General features: G+C 43.3%; 2 protein-coding genes across 7 annotated transcripts in view; one reads left to right on the plus strand and one right to left on the minus strand.

The window, feature by feature from the left end:
* TARBP1 (tRNA guanosine 2 -O-methyltransferase TARBP1) overlaps positions 1–3,828 on the plus strand; it is an 81,843-nt gene extending 78,015 nt beyond the window's left edge. For all 5 annotated transcript variants that reach the window (XR_012029304.1, XM_072823030.1, XM_072823031.1 and 2 more), the window contains 4 exons: positions 2,130–2,321; positions 2,487–2,611; positions 3,007–3,143; positions 3,463–3,828. Coding sequence is in view for 4 of the 5 variants with exons in the window: in XM_072823030.1 (XP_072679131.1) it covers positions 2,130–2,321; positions 2,487–2,611; positions 3,007–3,143; positions 3,463–3,631 (623 nt within the window). In the remaining variant the exon portion in view is untranslated. The remainder of the gene's footprint in view (positions 1–2,129; positions 2,322–2,486; positions 2,612–3,006; positions 3,144–3,462) is intronic.
* Positions 3,829–8,680: 4,852 nt separating this feature from the next.
* On the minus strand, positions 8,681–15,952 carry COA6 (cytochrome c oxidase assembly factor 6). Of its 2 annotated transcripts, none has more exons than XM_072823041.1 (3): positions 15,799–15,952; positions 15,245–15,403; positions 8,681–9,028 (listed from the first exon to the last, which is right to left on the minus strand). In XM_072823041.1, exons 2-3 carry the CDS (start codon positions 15,386–15,388, stop codon positions 8,933–8,935), a joined length of 240 nt encoding a protein of 79 aa, XP_072679142.1. In that variant the 5' UTR covers positions 15,389–15,403; positions 15,799–15,952; the 3' UTR covers positions 8,681–8,932. The 2 variants fall into 2 exon arrangements, with proteins under 2 accessions (XP_072679142.1, XP_072679143.1); XM_072823042.1 differs by lacking the exon at positions 15,799–15,952 and adding an exon at positions 15,638–15,784.

Raw genomic sequence — 15,952 nt, forward strand, 5'->3', positions numbered from 1 at the left:
TCTTCTTCAGTCTGACTCTTCTCACTCCTCTTTGTCCTCTACATTTGTAGTTCCCTAAAACTATAATGTTTTCAAGAATCCTTGGACAACTTGTGCAAAGTACAGATACTTAGATTTTAATTTTAATTCAGTATGTCTGGAAGAGAGTTCTGGGAAAGTGCATTTTTTAAATCAAACACTCTAGATGGTTCACTAATACATTTTAAGACATAATCACCTTAGATTTATTTATTCTTTCAACAAAGACTTACTGATTGCTTCATGTAAACTAGCATTAGGCCAAGTCCATGTCCTTGTACAGCTTACATTCATTCCTGCATAAGTAGTAGCATGAAAACAAATGAAGCAGGGTAGAGATAGTGACCAAGAATCAAAGAGACCTTTCTCAGGAGCTGACATGGAGTAGAGACCCATGTGAAGTGAGAGCAGTTGAGCAGAGATCTGGAGAAAGAGCTTTCCCAAAACAGGACATCAAACAGGGAGATTTGGGGGCAAAGATGGTGACAAAAGCTATTTCATCAGTGTGGTGAGGACATCAGGCTGCGCAGAGACAGAGCAGAGAAAGACAACATATGTGGGCAGCTGGTTTGCCCTGGGCCACGTAGCGGAACAGAGAAGCCAGGTGTCACTTGGGTGGGGAACAGGCTAAGGGGAAGTCTCTGTTTTGTTTGGTGTGTGGTACTGAGAAGGGTGTTGCAATGCGGTTTTTATACCAAGACTTTAGTGTTAGCATCCTCTGAATGTTTTCACTGGCCTGATTTCCTTATTCTGCATTTTTATTAATTTCCCCAACTCGAGACGACTACCTATATAATGTAATCTCTAATCTTTATCCCTGCCTAGCCTCTTTCCTGAGCCTGCTGGACATTTGCACCCAGATATGCCATACTCTTTAAATTCAACATATTCAAATTGGATTTCCCTTTCTGCCCACGCTTGCCTCCTCCCTAAACCTGTTAATGAGGCGCCTCGGTCATCACAGAAGTCATTCTGTTCCCTCATACCGCATAGATCCATCACCAAATCGTGGTGATTCTGTCTCCTGGATCAGGCTGCTTCTGCTGTTGCCTTGACTTGATTTAGACGGTCTTTTGTCTTTGCCTGGACTGGTCCAAAGGCCCCAACTTGTCCTCCACCTCACTTTTAAGAGGCTTTTCCCTAAAGCACAGAACTAGTACTGTTCTCTCCCTTCATAAAACCCTTTAATGACTCCTATCTGTAGAGTCAGTTCTTCATCATTATATACAAGTTTTGTATTATCTTTTTATGGTCTGAGCCATCGTGTTTCATCCGTGGCTGTGAGTTATACCAAAGTTCTGCTGCTGCCTGGGTCACTCCTGCATCCTGCGCTCGTGCACATACTGTTTCCAGTCTGCACTGCCCTTCCTGAGCTGTTTGCAGACTCCTCCCTGAGCCTTCCTGGGTCTTTCTCTCTGCCCTTCCCACCCTCCCTCAGACCTTACATATCCTCACACTGGTACCGTGTTCTAGTGTTTGCATGTCTCTTCCATCCCGGTAAACTAAGTGCCCCTTGATGGCTCAGTCAACAGATTGGAGTAGAGCAGTTGAGGAAGAGCCTGGAAGGACAGTCTCAGTCCTGGGCTGCAGCTCAGAACCCTGCATTAGACAGGTTACTAACATTCTGTGTTCATGTTGCATTGGCTAAGAGATCATTGCTTCTGAGGCTTCATTTTAGGAAAGTTCCCCCAAGTATTTGTAAAATAATTTAGGATAACGACTGTGTATATTTATTTTCAGGAATATATTATTGTTTGTAAGATATACCATTATTTTATGGACCTTGAAGAAAAAAATGCCAAAATCATACCAAACTAGGATAGCTTCTGGATTCAAAGATCCTTCCCAATTTTGGATATGCTAAAATGTAGACAAGTGCATCTTTTATTTTCATCAAATATAGTATATTGGTTGTTGGAGTTGGATTTGAAAATTTAAAATTACTGTTGAAAATGGCAGTTGTACCTGAATCTAAGTAAAATTTTTAGTTAATAAATCTCATTCTAAACTATTATTTTTAAACTCTTAAATGTGTGTGTGTGTGTGTGTGTGTGTGTGTATATATAACAAAGAGATTTTTATATATGGGACTATTTCCTTTTCCTTCCCAGGCTCTCACTCAGGAGAAGCAGATAGCCAATCAGAATGGACTGATGTTCAGAAGAAGATTATCCCCTGGAAAAACAGTGCTCCAGATTTAGATCTGGAGGTAGTATTTCAGGATCGTGTTGCCAGACTTGGAAAGTCAATTAGCAGACTGATTGTAGTGGCCTCGCTCATTGATAAGCCAACTAATTTAGGAGGTAAAATTATAGTTTGCCAGAGGGCTTGCTTGAAATCTTTTGCTCCTGAAGTTTTCTATTCAGTCCAGTACCACTGTGCCCATTTTCCATATGTAACCCTCCTTGGGAGCTTCAGAGGGATATGGCCCAAATGAGCTCAGCGGTGGCCTGGACTGTCCTCTGCAGGGCTATGCCGGACCTGCGAGGTGTTTGGGGCCTCGGCGCTCATCGTGGACAGCCTGCAGTGCGTCAGAGACAAACAGTTCCAGAGCCTCAGTGTTTCAGCAGAACAGTGGCTTCCTTTAGTAGAGGTGGGTGGAAAGTAATTCATTATTAAAACGTTTATTTTCCCAAATTTTTGTAATTCGCTGCCTTCCAGTATCCATCCTTTTATGGGTACTACATCTGTCCAGCTTTAATAGCTTAAAATAATACTCAGCAAAATATACCTCCCTCTATCCTCTCATTCCTTTTATTATCTTTCACATTGTTGTATTTTTAGAATTCTTTTCTTTAATATTGTCCTGTTGCAACTCAGGAATGCTTTTTATAAATGTATTTGATATTGGGGGAGTTTAAGAGTATTATTCTTTTCCCTTTTAAAAAGACTTAGTTTCATAAAAGTTATTTTGAAACTCTGGTTGTACTCCAAGCAAAGCTGTAAATGAATAATTTATTATTCTCCTCTTTTTATACTCATTTTAAGGTGAAACCACCTCAGCTCATCGATTTTCTGCAACAGAAAAAAGCAGAAGGTTACACTGTCATTGGCGTGGAGCAGACTGCCAAAAGTGTGGACCTGACGCAATACAGCTTTCCGGAGAGATCTCTGCTCTTGTTAGGGTAAGAAGATTCATTTGGAGTCTCAGTGTAGAAAATGCTTTCAAAAATTTTACAATTCACCGTGACTCCTGACCTTTAGCCACATCAGGAGTTTTGACTTACATTTATGGAAAGATCTCTAGTTTTTGTTTTATTTCACCTGTTTGGGATGGTCACATGAACTTTAAATCAACCCACAAATCTGTTACTTATTTCCCTGGTGCCACAGACTTTACTTCATTTTGTTAATCTGACTCTTCAGTGACATTCAGGATATCTGAGGAAAAAAAAAACTTATTACAAGAAAACTAACCTTTCTTCTTCCATTTTTCATCATCAGAAATGAACGTGAGGGAATTCCAGCAAATCTGATCCAGGAATTGGATGTTTGTGTGGAAATTCCTCAGCAGGGCATTATCCGCTCACTTAACGTCCATGTGAGTGGGGCTCTCCTGATTTGGGAATATACCAGACAGCAGCTGCTTAGGCATGAGGACACCGAGTCATGAACTTTGTGCCTTATCTGAGATGAATTATTGGTGCTCTTGAAACATTTTTTTAAAAACTATGTGTACTAATGAAATTGATTATAAAATTTACTAGGATAATTTGTATTTTTTTCTTACCAACATAATGCCAAAACTTTTTCATGTGCCTTAAATATATCACTATATGTTGTCTCCTTGAATAAATATTTTTAGCTAAATTGCATTGCTTTGTTAATAAAATATTTTAAGTAACTGGAAATAAAACAATGTATTTTAAGAAAAGAACTCCTTTCATAGAAACTGGTATTGTCAGAAACGCGGACTGTGATGGCAGTAAGGAGAATTACAGCAGCTGTTACCTTTGAACACCATACCTTTCCATCTTCAGGAGGCACAGTGGGGTAGATGGAAAAGTCCTGTGTGGAAGGGAGTCATTAGCCTCTGTTCGCTGCTTTATATGTGCTTAATCCAGGGAGGAAACACGCTTGGCAAGATGTTAAGGCAGCTTCCCTATAGAATTCATAATGGTCAGGTAATAGGTTTTAATTTCCTCTTAAAGCCATGAAATAGGCCATTATCGTTCATATCATTCAAAGTTTTGGAAAATTTTCATATACTGCCTTTGTTTAGAGTTCAGATAATGGTTAGAAATAGTCTGTATTGTGACAAATGTCCACATCGACGCAAAGACAGTGAATTATTCTTGCACATCATCACCAAGAGTAAGAGAGGAGCCCAGGAAGTCTGATTTACTGTTTCTGTTCTTCTGAGGGTGTTTTTGATATTGAGATTACTTTAAAATTTAATGGTGACCATTTATTACCATCCAGCAATGAATTTCAATCATGTCTGGGACCTTTTTAGTAATATTTAAATCTCAGAATCTGTTACCAGCATATATATTTTTTTTTCTTCTGTAGGTTTATTAAAATAATTTGGGTTTGACAGAAGAGTTGCAAAGATAGTACATAGTTTGCATATGGCCTTCACCCAGATGCCTCTATTAGGGTCTTACAGAATTGTGGACACTTACCCAAACTAGGAAATTAACATTGGTAATGGTGCTGTTCACTAAACTGCAGTCTACAGATCTGACCTATCTTGAGATTTCTTATTTTCCCACTAACGTCCCTTCTCTGTTTCAGGACACTGCATCACATTAGGTGGTCCGGTCTCCTTAGTCTCTTGCAATCTCTGCCAGAATTTCCATCTTTCATGGTCTTCCCTGACTTTGACACTTTTGAGTCAGGTATTTTGTGAACGTCTCATGATTTGGGTTTGTCTACTGTTTGTTTTCTCATGGTCAGACTGAGGTTTGGGGTTTTTAGAAGGACCCCCTGGTGATCACATTTCAGCATGACGTACTCCCCTGGTCATTTGTCAAGGCAGTATTTGCCATGTTCTTCTCAATGAAGTTGCTATTTCTTAGTTTCCATGCTTTGTTAGAAGCCAGGTCACTAAGCCTAGCCTACACTCACAGGTAAAAAATAAACTTCACCTCTTGGAAGGAGGAGTATGAAAGACTGGGGGTAGTTGTTGAAAGTACAGTAATTAAGAAGTATTGTGAGAGACAGACTTGGAAGCTTGCTGATCAACTTTTTCCTGATTGTGTTGCCAACTCATTCTAGTACTCGTCCATGGGTGCTCCCTGCAGTGTTCTCACGGTGATAATTGGTGTTTCCCTCATTTCTTCTACATTTAGGGCTCTGGATCCTTCTGTAAGGAATACTAGTCCCAGATTCAGTCATTTGTTCAGATCAGTGTGGATGGTTGGATCTTGTGTCCTTTCGACCTGTTTCCATTCTTCTAATTCTTTTTTTTTTTTTTCTTTTAGAACTTCTTACTCTCTGGTAGTATACAGTGCTCCAGGCACTTTCATTTTCTGCCCCCCAGTTCTAGAATCCAATAGTTCTCCAAGGAGCGCTGGTTGCTAGATGTGCTTGCTGCTGCTGGAGCATTGAGAAGCAGGCCTTCTCGGTGGATGGAGCTAGGGAATCTAGGTGTCTACAACCCATGTGCGCACAAGTGTAATGTCTAGATGTGAATATGAATGTGAATTCTTAGCTCCACAAGGTTAATCCTGACATTCATTTATTTTTAACTGCTTTTTCTGACTTAAACACACTCCTCGTTAGTGTACTTTGAGAGTTGCTGAACCAGAACTCTGTTAAATTTCAGAGTTAAAAAAAAAAATTAGCAGAGTTTGTAAGTTCTTTTGGTCTGTAGCCTTATAGGATCCTGTCAGAACACTGTTTTTCAAAGTTATTTAGATCAGCTTCATTCTTAATCCACCTCCCGTGAGTTCATGTCCTGTATTTATAATATAATTCTATTCATTTATCACAGTCTACATTCTAAATGAGAATCCCTCCAAAATCCTGGTTGATCTTACTTTAATATACATGCAATCATAATCACTCTTGAGTGTGTACAGTTCTTTGGGTTTTGATGAGTGCATAGTCGCAAATCCACCACCAGTGACATAAAGACCATTTAAACACCTAAAAATTCCTTGGTGTGACCCCCTCATAGTTGATCCTTTAACCCATTCCCAACCACTGATCTGTTTTCTGTACTTATTTTGGCTTTTCCAAAATCCTGTAAATGAAGCATATACTACATCACCTTTTGGGTCTGGCTTCTTACAGAAAGTATAGAAGGTTCATCCATGTTGCTACACGATACACATTCCCTTTTTATTGCTGAGTAGTCTATTGTTAGATGTAGCTGTTTTTTCCACTCCTCTGTTGTAGGAATCTGGGTTGTTTCCAGTCTTTGGCAATTATATATAGTGAAGCTGCTATAGACATAGGTTTTGTTTTCAGTTCCTTTGGTAGAATACCTAGGAGTATGATTGCTGGGTCATAAGGTAAGCATTAAGTTTAACTTTATAAGAAATTCCAAACTGTTTTCCAAAGGGGTTTTATTGTTTTTCATTCCCACCAGTGAAAATAAGTTTCTGTTGCTCTGTAGCCCTATCAGCACTTGGTACCATCAGCTTTTTAAATTATTCTGATAAGTGGGTAGTGATAGAGCATCCTGGTTTTAATTTGCATTACTCTACTAATATGGAGGATCTTTTCCTAATATATTAGTTATTATTCAGTACTATGAATAGACATATGACAATATTCACGTAATTTGTCCATTTTTTAAAGCCTGGGTGATTTCCTTTTAAGAGTTTTAAGAATTCTTTATTGGATACAAGGTCTTTATGACATCTGACTTATAAATATTTTCTCCCAGTCTGTAATTTATCTTTTTCTTAACAGAATCTTTTACAGAGAAAACATTTTTAGTTTTTATAAAGTTCAGCTTTTATAAAACTTTTTTTTCCCGTGGACTGTGTTTTTGATATTGTGATCTGAAACTTATTATTTTCAAATCTAAAATGCAGAATTCCTCTCTGTTTTCTTCTAGAAGTTTTATATTTTGCATTTAGGGCTATAATCCATTTTGAGTTTGTTTTTAATAAGGTGTGAGGTGTGTTAAGGTTCATTTTGTCTCATATGGATGTGTACTTGCCAGCACCATTTGTTGAAAAGATGATTCTTTCTCCACTGAGTTACCTTTGTTCAAACTCAGCCAACTCTATTCATGTGTATATTTCTGAACTCTCTTTTCTGTTCTACTAAATTAGGGATCAATCCTTTGCCAATACCATAGTTTTGATTACCTTTAGAATAAGCCTTGAAATCACGTAATATGAATCATCTAAGTCTGTTCTTTTCAAAACTGTTTTGGCTATTTCAGTCCTTTGCCTTTCCATGCAAGTTTTAGAGTCAGCTTGTCAATAGTGTCTACACAAAAAAAAAGCTTGCTGGGATTTTGATCAGGATTCTGTTGAACAAATTGGGAGAATTTAACATTATATTAAGAATAGTTTTCCAGTCCTTGACTACAGTGTATCTAATTAGATCTTCTCTGACTTTAAGTATTTTGTGCTTTAATAGTTCTCAGATTAGGTCCTATACATAGATTTATACCAAGTATTCCTTTTATTTTTTTTTAAGTGCCACTATAAACGGTACATTTTTTATCTTATGTTCCAATTATTACATTCTGGTTTATAGGAATAGGTTTCTTTTGTATGCTGACCTTGTTTCTTGCCATCTAAGGTTCACTTAGTTCTAGGAACTTCTCAGTTTTGTTTTTTAAGTTCTTATTTATTCATGAGACACAGACAGATACATAGGCAGAGGGAGAAGCAGGCTCCTCATGGGGGGCCTGATGCAGGACCATTCTAGATGCTATGAAGAACATCCATGACTCATGGGAAGAGGTGAAAATAATCAGCATTAACTGGAGTTTGGAAGAAGTGGATTCTAACCCCCGATGGATGACTGAGTGGTTCAGAGCTTCAGGGGAGGAAGTCACTGCAGCTGTGGTGGAAGCAGTAAGAGAACTGGAGTCTGAAGATGGGGTTGAGTTGCTGCAAATCTCATGATCAAATTTGAAAGGATGAGTTATTCCTTATGGAGGAGCAGAGTGGTTTCTTGAGATGGAACCTACTCCCGGTGTGAAGATGGTTGAAATGGCAGCAAAGGATTTAGAATATTACTTAAGCTTAGTTGATAAGCAGTGGCAGGATGTGAGAGGACTCCAATTTCAAAACAAATTCTACCATGGGTAAAAGGCTGTCAAACAGCATAAGGTGTTAAGAGAAATCACTTGTGAAAGGAAGAGTCCATCTTCATTACCTTTAAGAAAAGGCCAGAGTGACCCACCCTTTGGCAACCACCACCTTGAGTAGCCATCCACATCAAGACACTCTACCAGCAAAAGAAGTATGGCTCGCTGAAGGCTCAGATGATGGTTGGCATTTTTTTTAAGGTGTGTGCATTTTTTTTTAGACCTAATGCTATTGTGCACTTAAGATTTCAGTATAGTGTATAACTTTTCTATGCACTGAGAAATTTAAAAAACTCACCTGACTTGCTTTATTGTGATATTTGCTTTATTGTAGTGGTCTAAAACTGAATCTGCAATATCTCCAAGGTATGCCATGCCTGTATTTAGATCTGTAATATTCACCTACTACTCCAACCGAAAAAAAAAAAAAAAAGGACATGGGTTTTTATAATAGGCTTTAATTTTTCTTGAAATATACCTTTCTTACTAAAACTAAGCATACTTCATACCATTTCAATTCTTCATAGTATGAATGATGGAATCCGTTAGTTGATCATTTTAAAGAGCTGTATATGTGGAACAGTCCTATTGTTCACCATGATTCAAACTACTACTGTCCCATAGTCCATGGAGCATTTTTGCAAGGTCAGAAATAATAATTTCAACCATTCTGAAAAGTTCAGGAACAGCCTAGGACTTTGCGGTTGTTTTTGAAGGCTGGAATTGTCCTGCTTCAAATTTTTCTTTGAACTTTAAGTAGTCTCTTCTTTTATCAAAATATTTTATCTGTTGAGAAAAAAGTGTTTGAAATAAGGGCAAGTTTTGCAGCTGACTTAAATGTTAACAACTTATCAACATAAGTTGAGTAAGTGGCATAAGTGATTTGTATTCTAGAAATCATTCTGAATCAATGCCTATGATGTAGAAGAGTCCCCACAGAAAGTGTAAACCAGTGAGCCCTAACCCTTTCTGAGTTATAGATCCTGTTGAGAATTCAAATAACCCATGAACCTTCTGGAGAAATGTCCCTGTGCTTGGACTTGTGAACCTTGCCATGTGGGCTCAGAGAGTTCATAGACCATAAAACTTCATGATTTAAAGACACTGTACAATTTTTTGTTTGTTTGTTTGTTTGTTTTTTAAGATTTTACTCATTTATTCATGAGAGACAGAGGCAGAGACATAGGGAGAGGGGGAAGCAGGCTCCATGCAGGGAGCCTGACGTAGGATTAGATCCTGGGTCTCCGAGATCAGGCCCCGGGCCAAAGGCGGCGCTAAACCGCTGAGCCACCAGGGCTGCCCTGTACAAGTTTTTCTTATCAACTGTAAGTTCAGCAAATTTTGTAGTTTATCAGCTGTGATCATTTATCTCATCCAGAAACACACATTGTAACAAATAGTTAAATATTGTATTTATAAATTGAGTGGATGGTAAAACTTTAATAAAGACTTTATCTTTTTTATATCCTTCTCTTGCCATAGGGAATTTGAAGTACCTTAAAGCCCCATGTCCTGAAACAGTAAAATTACCGTAGAAAATCAAGGTCACAGACAAAACTGTCACAGTTTCTATATCTGAGCTGCTTTGCAAACAAGGCAGAGACAGAACACCATTCTCATTGTCCGGATTAAAAAAAAAAAACACTAGTTCTTCTGTTAAAAGCTTTTTAACTCCACTGAATAACTTAAGAATTAAAGTCTATGTGAAAGTTAGACTGAGAATGTATACTTCTGTCTCAAGCTGACATGAGAGGGACAGATAAGCCAGGTATAGAGTTAAAATTTCTCCTGAGGAGACAATAGCCATGGAATGTCCTAACAGTCCCCTCTGACTATGGCTTTCTTGCTGGCCAAAAAACCTTGTCCTCTGAAAACCAAAGACTCTCAGAAATGTATTATATCAATAAAAATGAAATCTCCTACTTTTGCTTAGGGGATCTAAGGCAATTTAACACAAGGAAGCAGCCTTGATTTCCAGCCCAGAAGCAAGATCTCAGATAAGGGATTTCTGAACATGACATTCATCTTTAAGAAAATAGGACCCTGGGTCCCTTTCTCAGTCCAGAGCAGACAATGACCTGTTTATATGCAGCACTGCTTTGAGCTTATCAGAGCATGGCTTCATTTCACTTTTACCTAACTTCCACCCTGCCCTGAAATCCTCTGATGATTCCTTTCCTGCGCTTGGGAGATGCGCACAGTTCCTGTGATGTGCACTCTCCCTGGTTACCAGACCCCAGGGTACCTCCCCCCGTTGGCTAGGATGGGTATTCTGCATAAAAGACACCACAGGAAGAAGTGGACAGTGTCTGTACATTTGTGTTAACAGATCTTTGCGACAGATCCTGTCACATCTCCAACTGCCTATCCAATAATTGCATGGAGATGTCCTATTAGCACGTTGGTCCCAACTCATCCCGAACCAAGCTCTTTTTCAAATGTGTTTCTCTTAATACTTCTTTCAGTGAACGCACCTTTGTCCACCTAAATGCTTCGATCCCGCTCCCTCTCCACACCTGACAGGCCCTCGTTTCTCATTCGGACTGTTGTAATAGGACTTGAACCAGTTTCTCTACCCTCCTTAATTCACCGGCCACACTGCTGCCAAATATGATCTTTTGTGAAACCCAAATCTGGTCATGTCCCTTGCTGGAAGGTGTTTCAGGGCAACCCTACAGACTTGAAGCTCCACATCCAACTTCTCAAACAAGGCTGTCCATGGCTTATTCTCTACCCACCTGTCAGTCCTTTCTGAATCTGCCACCAGTCCCTGAAATGCTGGCCGTTCAGCACTGCTCTGGTTCCCGGATGTGCTTATTTCTTGTGCGCCGTGCTTCCATGCCTTTGCATGGCCCACACACTGCCTGGACCGCTCTCCACTCCAGCTTTCCCCTCCTCAGTTAACATTCGAGGATCCTCAACGTGGGGCAATGTGACCTCTCTAGAGGCTCAGGAGCCAAGGAGCACTGACTGAGAAGGACTGTATACACGTGATGCTGGTATCCCTGAGCTGTTACAGGAGAGGCAGAAAGCAGCACCAATGCCAGAACACTGGGATTTCTGAAAGTGACATTGGGATCAAGTGTCTTGGATAATGCTGGGATGAATGATGGATCTCATCCCTGCTCCTTCCTCAGTGAAGAACCAACAGGACTTTCAACAGGCCTGTTACACAAGTTAGGCTACTGAGCGCCATCAAAGCAGCAAAGCACTAGAGAAGAGAAATTCATTCTGATGACAGCATTTTAGTTGTATGACATACTTACTATGTAACACATTTATTTACTACTTACTGCTTAGCAGACCTCGAACAAAGTCTGAGCCTTAGTTCCTACTGTATAAAACAGACACACGAGTACGAGACTGAATGAAAAATTAAAGCTAATAAAAAAAAAATGCCTCAGACTGGACCCAAACAATACTTTTATGACCCCCCCCCTTGCCCCCACGTACCTCCCCCTTCTCACACTTGGCTCTGGAAAAGTCTCTCCGTTTCTAGTGTATGGCTACTGGGTACGACTTCAACAGGCAATCTCTGAGCAGAGCTCATAGGTGAGGGGGGAGCAGGCTCAGAAGGAACACTATGGAAGAACTGTGAGAGTGTTCTAAACACCTACAACAAACACAACACTATCAAAAGCTGAAGTCAGCTGGAACACTTTGCTACACTGCCTCCCTCCTCAGTTGGGGTCCGCTACAGCTTTGCAGACTGCTCACTAAACCAGCACTCCTGTCCTATTGCTTGCATGGCTCCATGTCCGCATGGTCAGTCCTGCAGCTTGGATCTCTCAGCTCCTTAACCTCGTCAGTGATCTTGTCCTGCAACCTGTCTCATCCCAGGATCACAGCGTAGTCTTGGCCTCACCAGCTTCTCCCTAATCCTCCCATTCTGAATTGGCTACCAATTCTCCGATCACTGCTTCTTCCTTTTCTCTGTAGGACCCTAATGCTGACAACCCACTGACCCCACCACCTTTCCACGGATTCCCTCTGTATCCTCCCAGGTACCCTTCCTGCCAAACTCAGAGCTCTCCAGTAGCTTCCTATAGCACTCCGAGTAAATACCACTGGCCCTGGCCTCCTATCACCTCTCTGACCCTAACTTCTGCTACTCTCTCCTTGCTGTTCCTTAAACAACCTGGGCCTGCCCCCACTGCAGGGCTGCTGTGTTGTCCTGCTTCCCTCCTGAGGATGCTCACTCAGTTAAAGGCAGAGGCCCTGGCCTCTGGGACTGTGCTGATGTTGGTGTCTTTCATTGAGGTTAGGAGCACAGACGAGAGGCCTGCTGGGTATAGGATGGATAAGCGTTCAGTCTCATATATGCAGAGGTCAGAGTTAGTCCTGTGAGCACCTAAACATCTGAACCTGTTAAGCAGCTTTAGCTCAGCAAGTGCCTCTGGTTGGAGAAAGGGCCAGGCTGGAGCTGCAGGCTAAGCATCAACACCTGAGACCAGATTGCCTTGAGGTAGTGAACAGCTTAGAAGAGCCCTGGCATTTAAGAGATTGCCTTGAGGTAGTGAACAGCTTAGAAGAGCCCTGGCATTTAAGAGATGCACAGGATAGTTCCCCAAGAGGCATGGCCGCTAGACATGGAGGAGGAAGACTAGGGGAAGGAATCATAATGGCATCCAAGGAGATAGCACTTTGTATTTAAATAACTACAGTTATGACTAAGTTTCTAGGACACCATGCGGCTTGTGCAGGCTATTTTCGTGGATCCTCTTCTTGCATGACAGGTCCAGGAGGGAATATGTGGAGAAAGGAAAAGCATGAGGTCCAGACCTCCGAGCTCAAATCCAGGCTCTGCACTTAATGGTGACTTCATTTCAATGCACCTGTGTCCTTGTCTGCAAAACTAGGTGACAGTTACCATGAGGAATAGCAGAGTTGGAGGACACCTCTGAAGTGCTCAAAGCACATACTCAGTAAATGAGCTATGCCCAGGACAGAGTACCCTGGAACGGTGCGGCCCCCTGGGCATGGCACTCAGCCAGTGCCAAGTGGAAGGGACGGAGAATAAGGAAGCAACTGACTGGCTGTAAAAAATCCTTTATGATACAGAGAACAGGAGCTGCCCAGAAAGTAGGGGAGTGGGAGGGTCTGCTAATCACCAGGCTCGAGAGAAAGCAGGGAGTTTCCAAGGAGAGAGAAAGGCTAAAAACAGGATGAAGTGTGACTTTACAGAGCGGTTAAGACAGAGATTCCCATCGATGGTTATCAGAATCACCTGTAGAGCCAGAGCTGTTTCAAAAGCTCAAGTTCTGCTGAGTGAAGTAAGTCAGTCGGAGAAGGACAAACATTATATGTTCTCATTCATTTGGGGAATATAAATAATAGTGAAAGGGAATATAAGGGAAGGGAGAAGAAATGTGTGGGAAATATCAGAAAGGGAGACAGAACGTAAAGACTGCTAACTCTGGGAAACGAACTAGGGGTGGTGGAAGGGGAGGAGGGCGGGGGGTGGGAGTGAATGGGTGACGGCACTGGGGGTTATTCTGTATGTTAGTAAATTGAACACCAATAAAAAATAAATTTAAAAAAAAAAGCTCAAGTTCTATTTCTAGATATTCAGTAAATCTGAGGTGAGGTCTAGCACACAACTCTTTAAAAAATCTCCACATAATTATGACATGTCACCTGAGTGGGAAATCATGGCAAGGCTGGCAAAAGTCAAGTCTCACGGGGACAAAATTCTCCTGGGAAAATGTGGGGCTGGGGTGAGAACAATCCACCACCAACACCCTGGCCCCCACGGCCCCTGTCCTGCCCTGCTCTCAGTGACCAAGGGGCTGGAGAGCCCAGTGAGAAAAGGAAAGCACAGGCAGTAAAGGCCACTCAAGGACTTGGGTCTGTGTCAGCCCAAGCGCCCACATTCTCCACCTACTTCTTAAATCACGAGTTCTCGGTGCATCAATCCTAATGGGAAACCAGGGATGTATAACATTTTTTGCCTAAATCATTATACAGTGCAATCACAAAACCCCATAGTTAACAGGTTTCTGTTTCTAAGTCAAGTAAGACACTGAATCTTCATAGGAATCCCATGAGATCGGTTGCATTATGCTATTTTACAGAAGACTTAGTCTAAAGCAACCTCTTCTGACTGCATTCACTCCCAGTGCAGCCCTCCAGGATGACCCCCACCCCTCGTGGTCTCCTGCACCCCACCTCCACGTCATCTAGAAACGTGAGGTGTGACCGTGAAGACCCTAAACCGTGTCCTCTGTAAGGTGAGCTGTCCTCACAGCTTTGTGGCATACTCTGCAGCAGCATGACGGAGAAGAAAAGCACAAATTCAGGTTTAAACCTTAGGTCGGCCAGCCGGGCCTGACTCAGAATCACAGTTCTGCCTCTGACCAATACTGAACAAGATGTGCCCTGACCCTCAGAGGCCTCCCCCCCGAAACGGAGAGCAAACCAGACACCTGAAAGGACGTGGATACACGAGTGTCACGCACTGCAAACAGGACATTCCCTGGGCTCAATGTGAGTTCCCCTCCCTCTCCAGCCCTCTCCCAGAGGAAGGACGTGCCGCGCAGAGCAGGGGAACACCTGTCAGGGAGGCGCTGGGGGCAGCTGCGGGCAGCTGGGGGCAGGTCCATCATGGGAACATCCTCCTACTTCCTAAGCCACTCCTAATATTTCGGTTAAATGACCATACGATTTTGGGTGGGCAACAGGGAATGCTTTATTTCTGACAGTAGCTCTACGCCAGTGAATTGCCCAACTCTCGCCCAAGATTAAATATTGTTCTTAAGATCCTGGAGAAATCTACCAACTGGGAGGATCGGAATTTTTGGTTACTGTCTAAAGATCACTGGAAACAAACCTGTAAAACGTCAGGGGACGTTTCGCCGACCACCGGCCTGATCACGGAGGCCTCAGCGGGGCTTGGTCCGCGGCTCACACGCCCTCGCGCGGCGCGCGCCTCCTCCACCGCCTCCCGCACACGCCGAGCCCCACGCGCGGGGACAGCGCGAGACGCGCCCGCGTGCGCCTTACCCACTGCTGGGGACAGCTGGATTCGAACGAGCTCCTTAGCTTCTCGCACCGGGACGCGTCCTCCGTGTGCTCATCTAAGCACCGCCAGTACTCATCCCGGGCTCCCCAGCAAGCCTGCCTCTCCTTCATGGTCGGGGCCGCCATTTCCGAGGGCTCGGGCTGCAGCCAGAACAGCACTGGCGTTAACGAGGACAAGCGGCCCCCGCTCCCCACCCAGGGACGCTGACGAAGCGCCTGAGATCCACCACGTCTAAGCTCACGAGACCGTAAGGGCGCTCGCTTTCCAGGCTCGTCTCCCACACGCAGCCGGGCCGCTGGCGCCCGGGGCTCAGGAAGCGCGGCGCCCGCTCCCGGTGGAACCCACGCGCCCGGGGCACGACCAGCCGGGCCCACCTGCCGGCAGGCACTCACGGCCGCCCGGACCAGGCTCCCCTCGGCGCCGACGGGAGGAGACGGTCGTGAAACCCACACGCGGGGAAAGGAGGCCGTGCGGGGCCGTCCTGGCGCCGGAGGCCCGCCCCGCCCGGTGGGGGCTCAAACGGCGCAGGACTCACCACCTAAGAGCACTTCCAGCGGCGAATCCGCCGCCGGCTCGGGGTGACCCTGACGGGATCCCGTTCCCGGCGCTGGGAGGGCGGGACTTCCGGCCCCGCTGTCTTTCCTACGGGGCGACTTCCGTCCGGACGTGCGGGGCGGGCGAGGGGGGCG

The sequence above is a fragment of the Canis lupus genome, chromosome 4, assembly GCF_048164855.1.
Source record: "Canis lupus baileyi chromosome 4, mCanLup2.hap1, whole genome shotgun sequence".
NCBI lineage: Eukaryota > Metazoa > Chordata > Mammalia > Carnivora > Canidae > Canis > Canis lupus.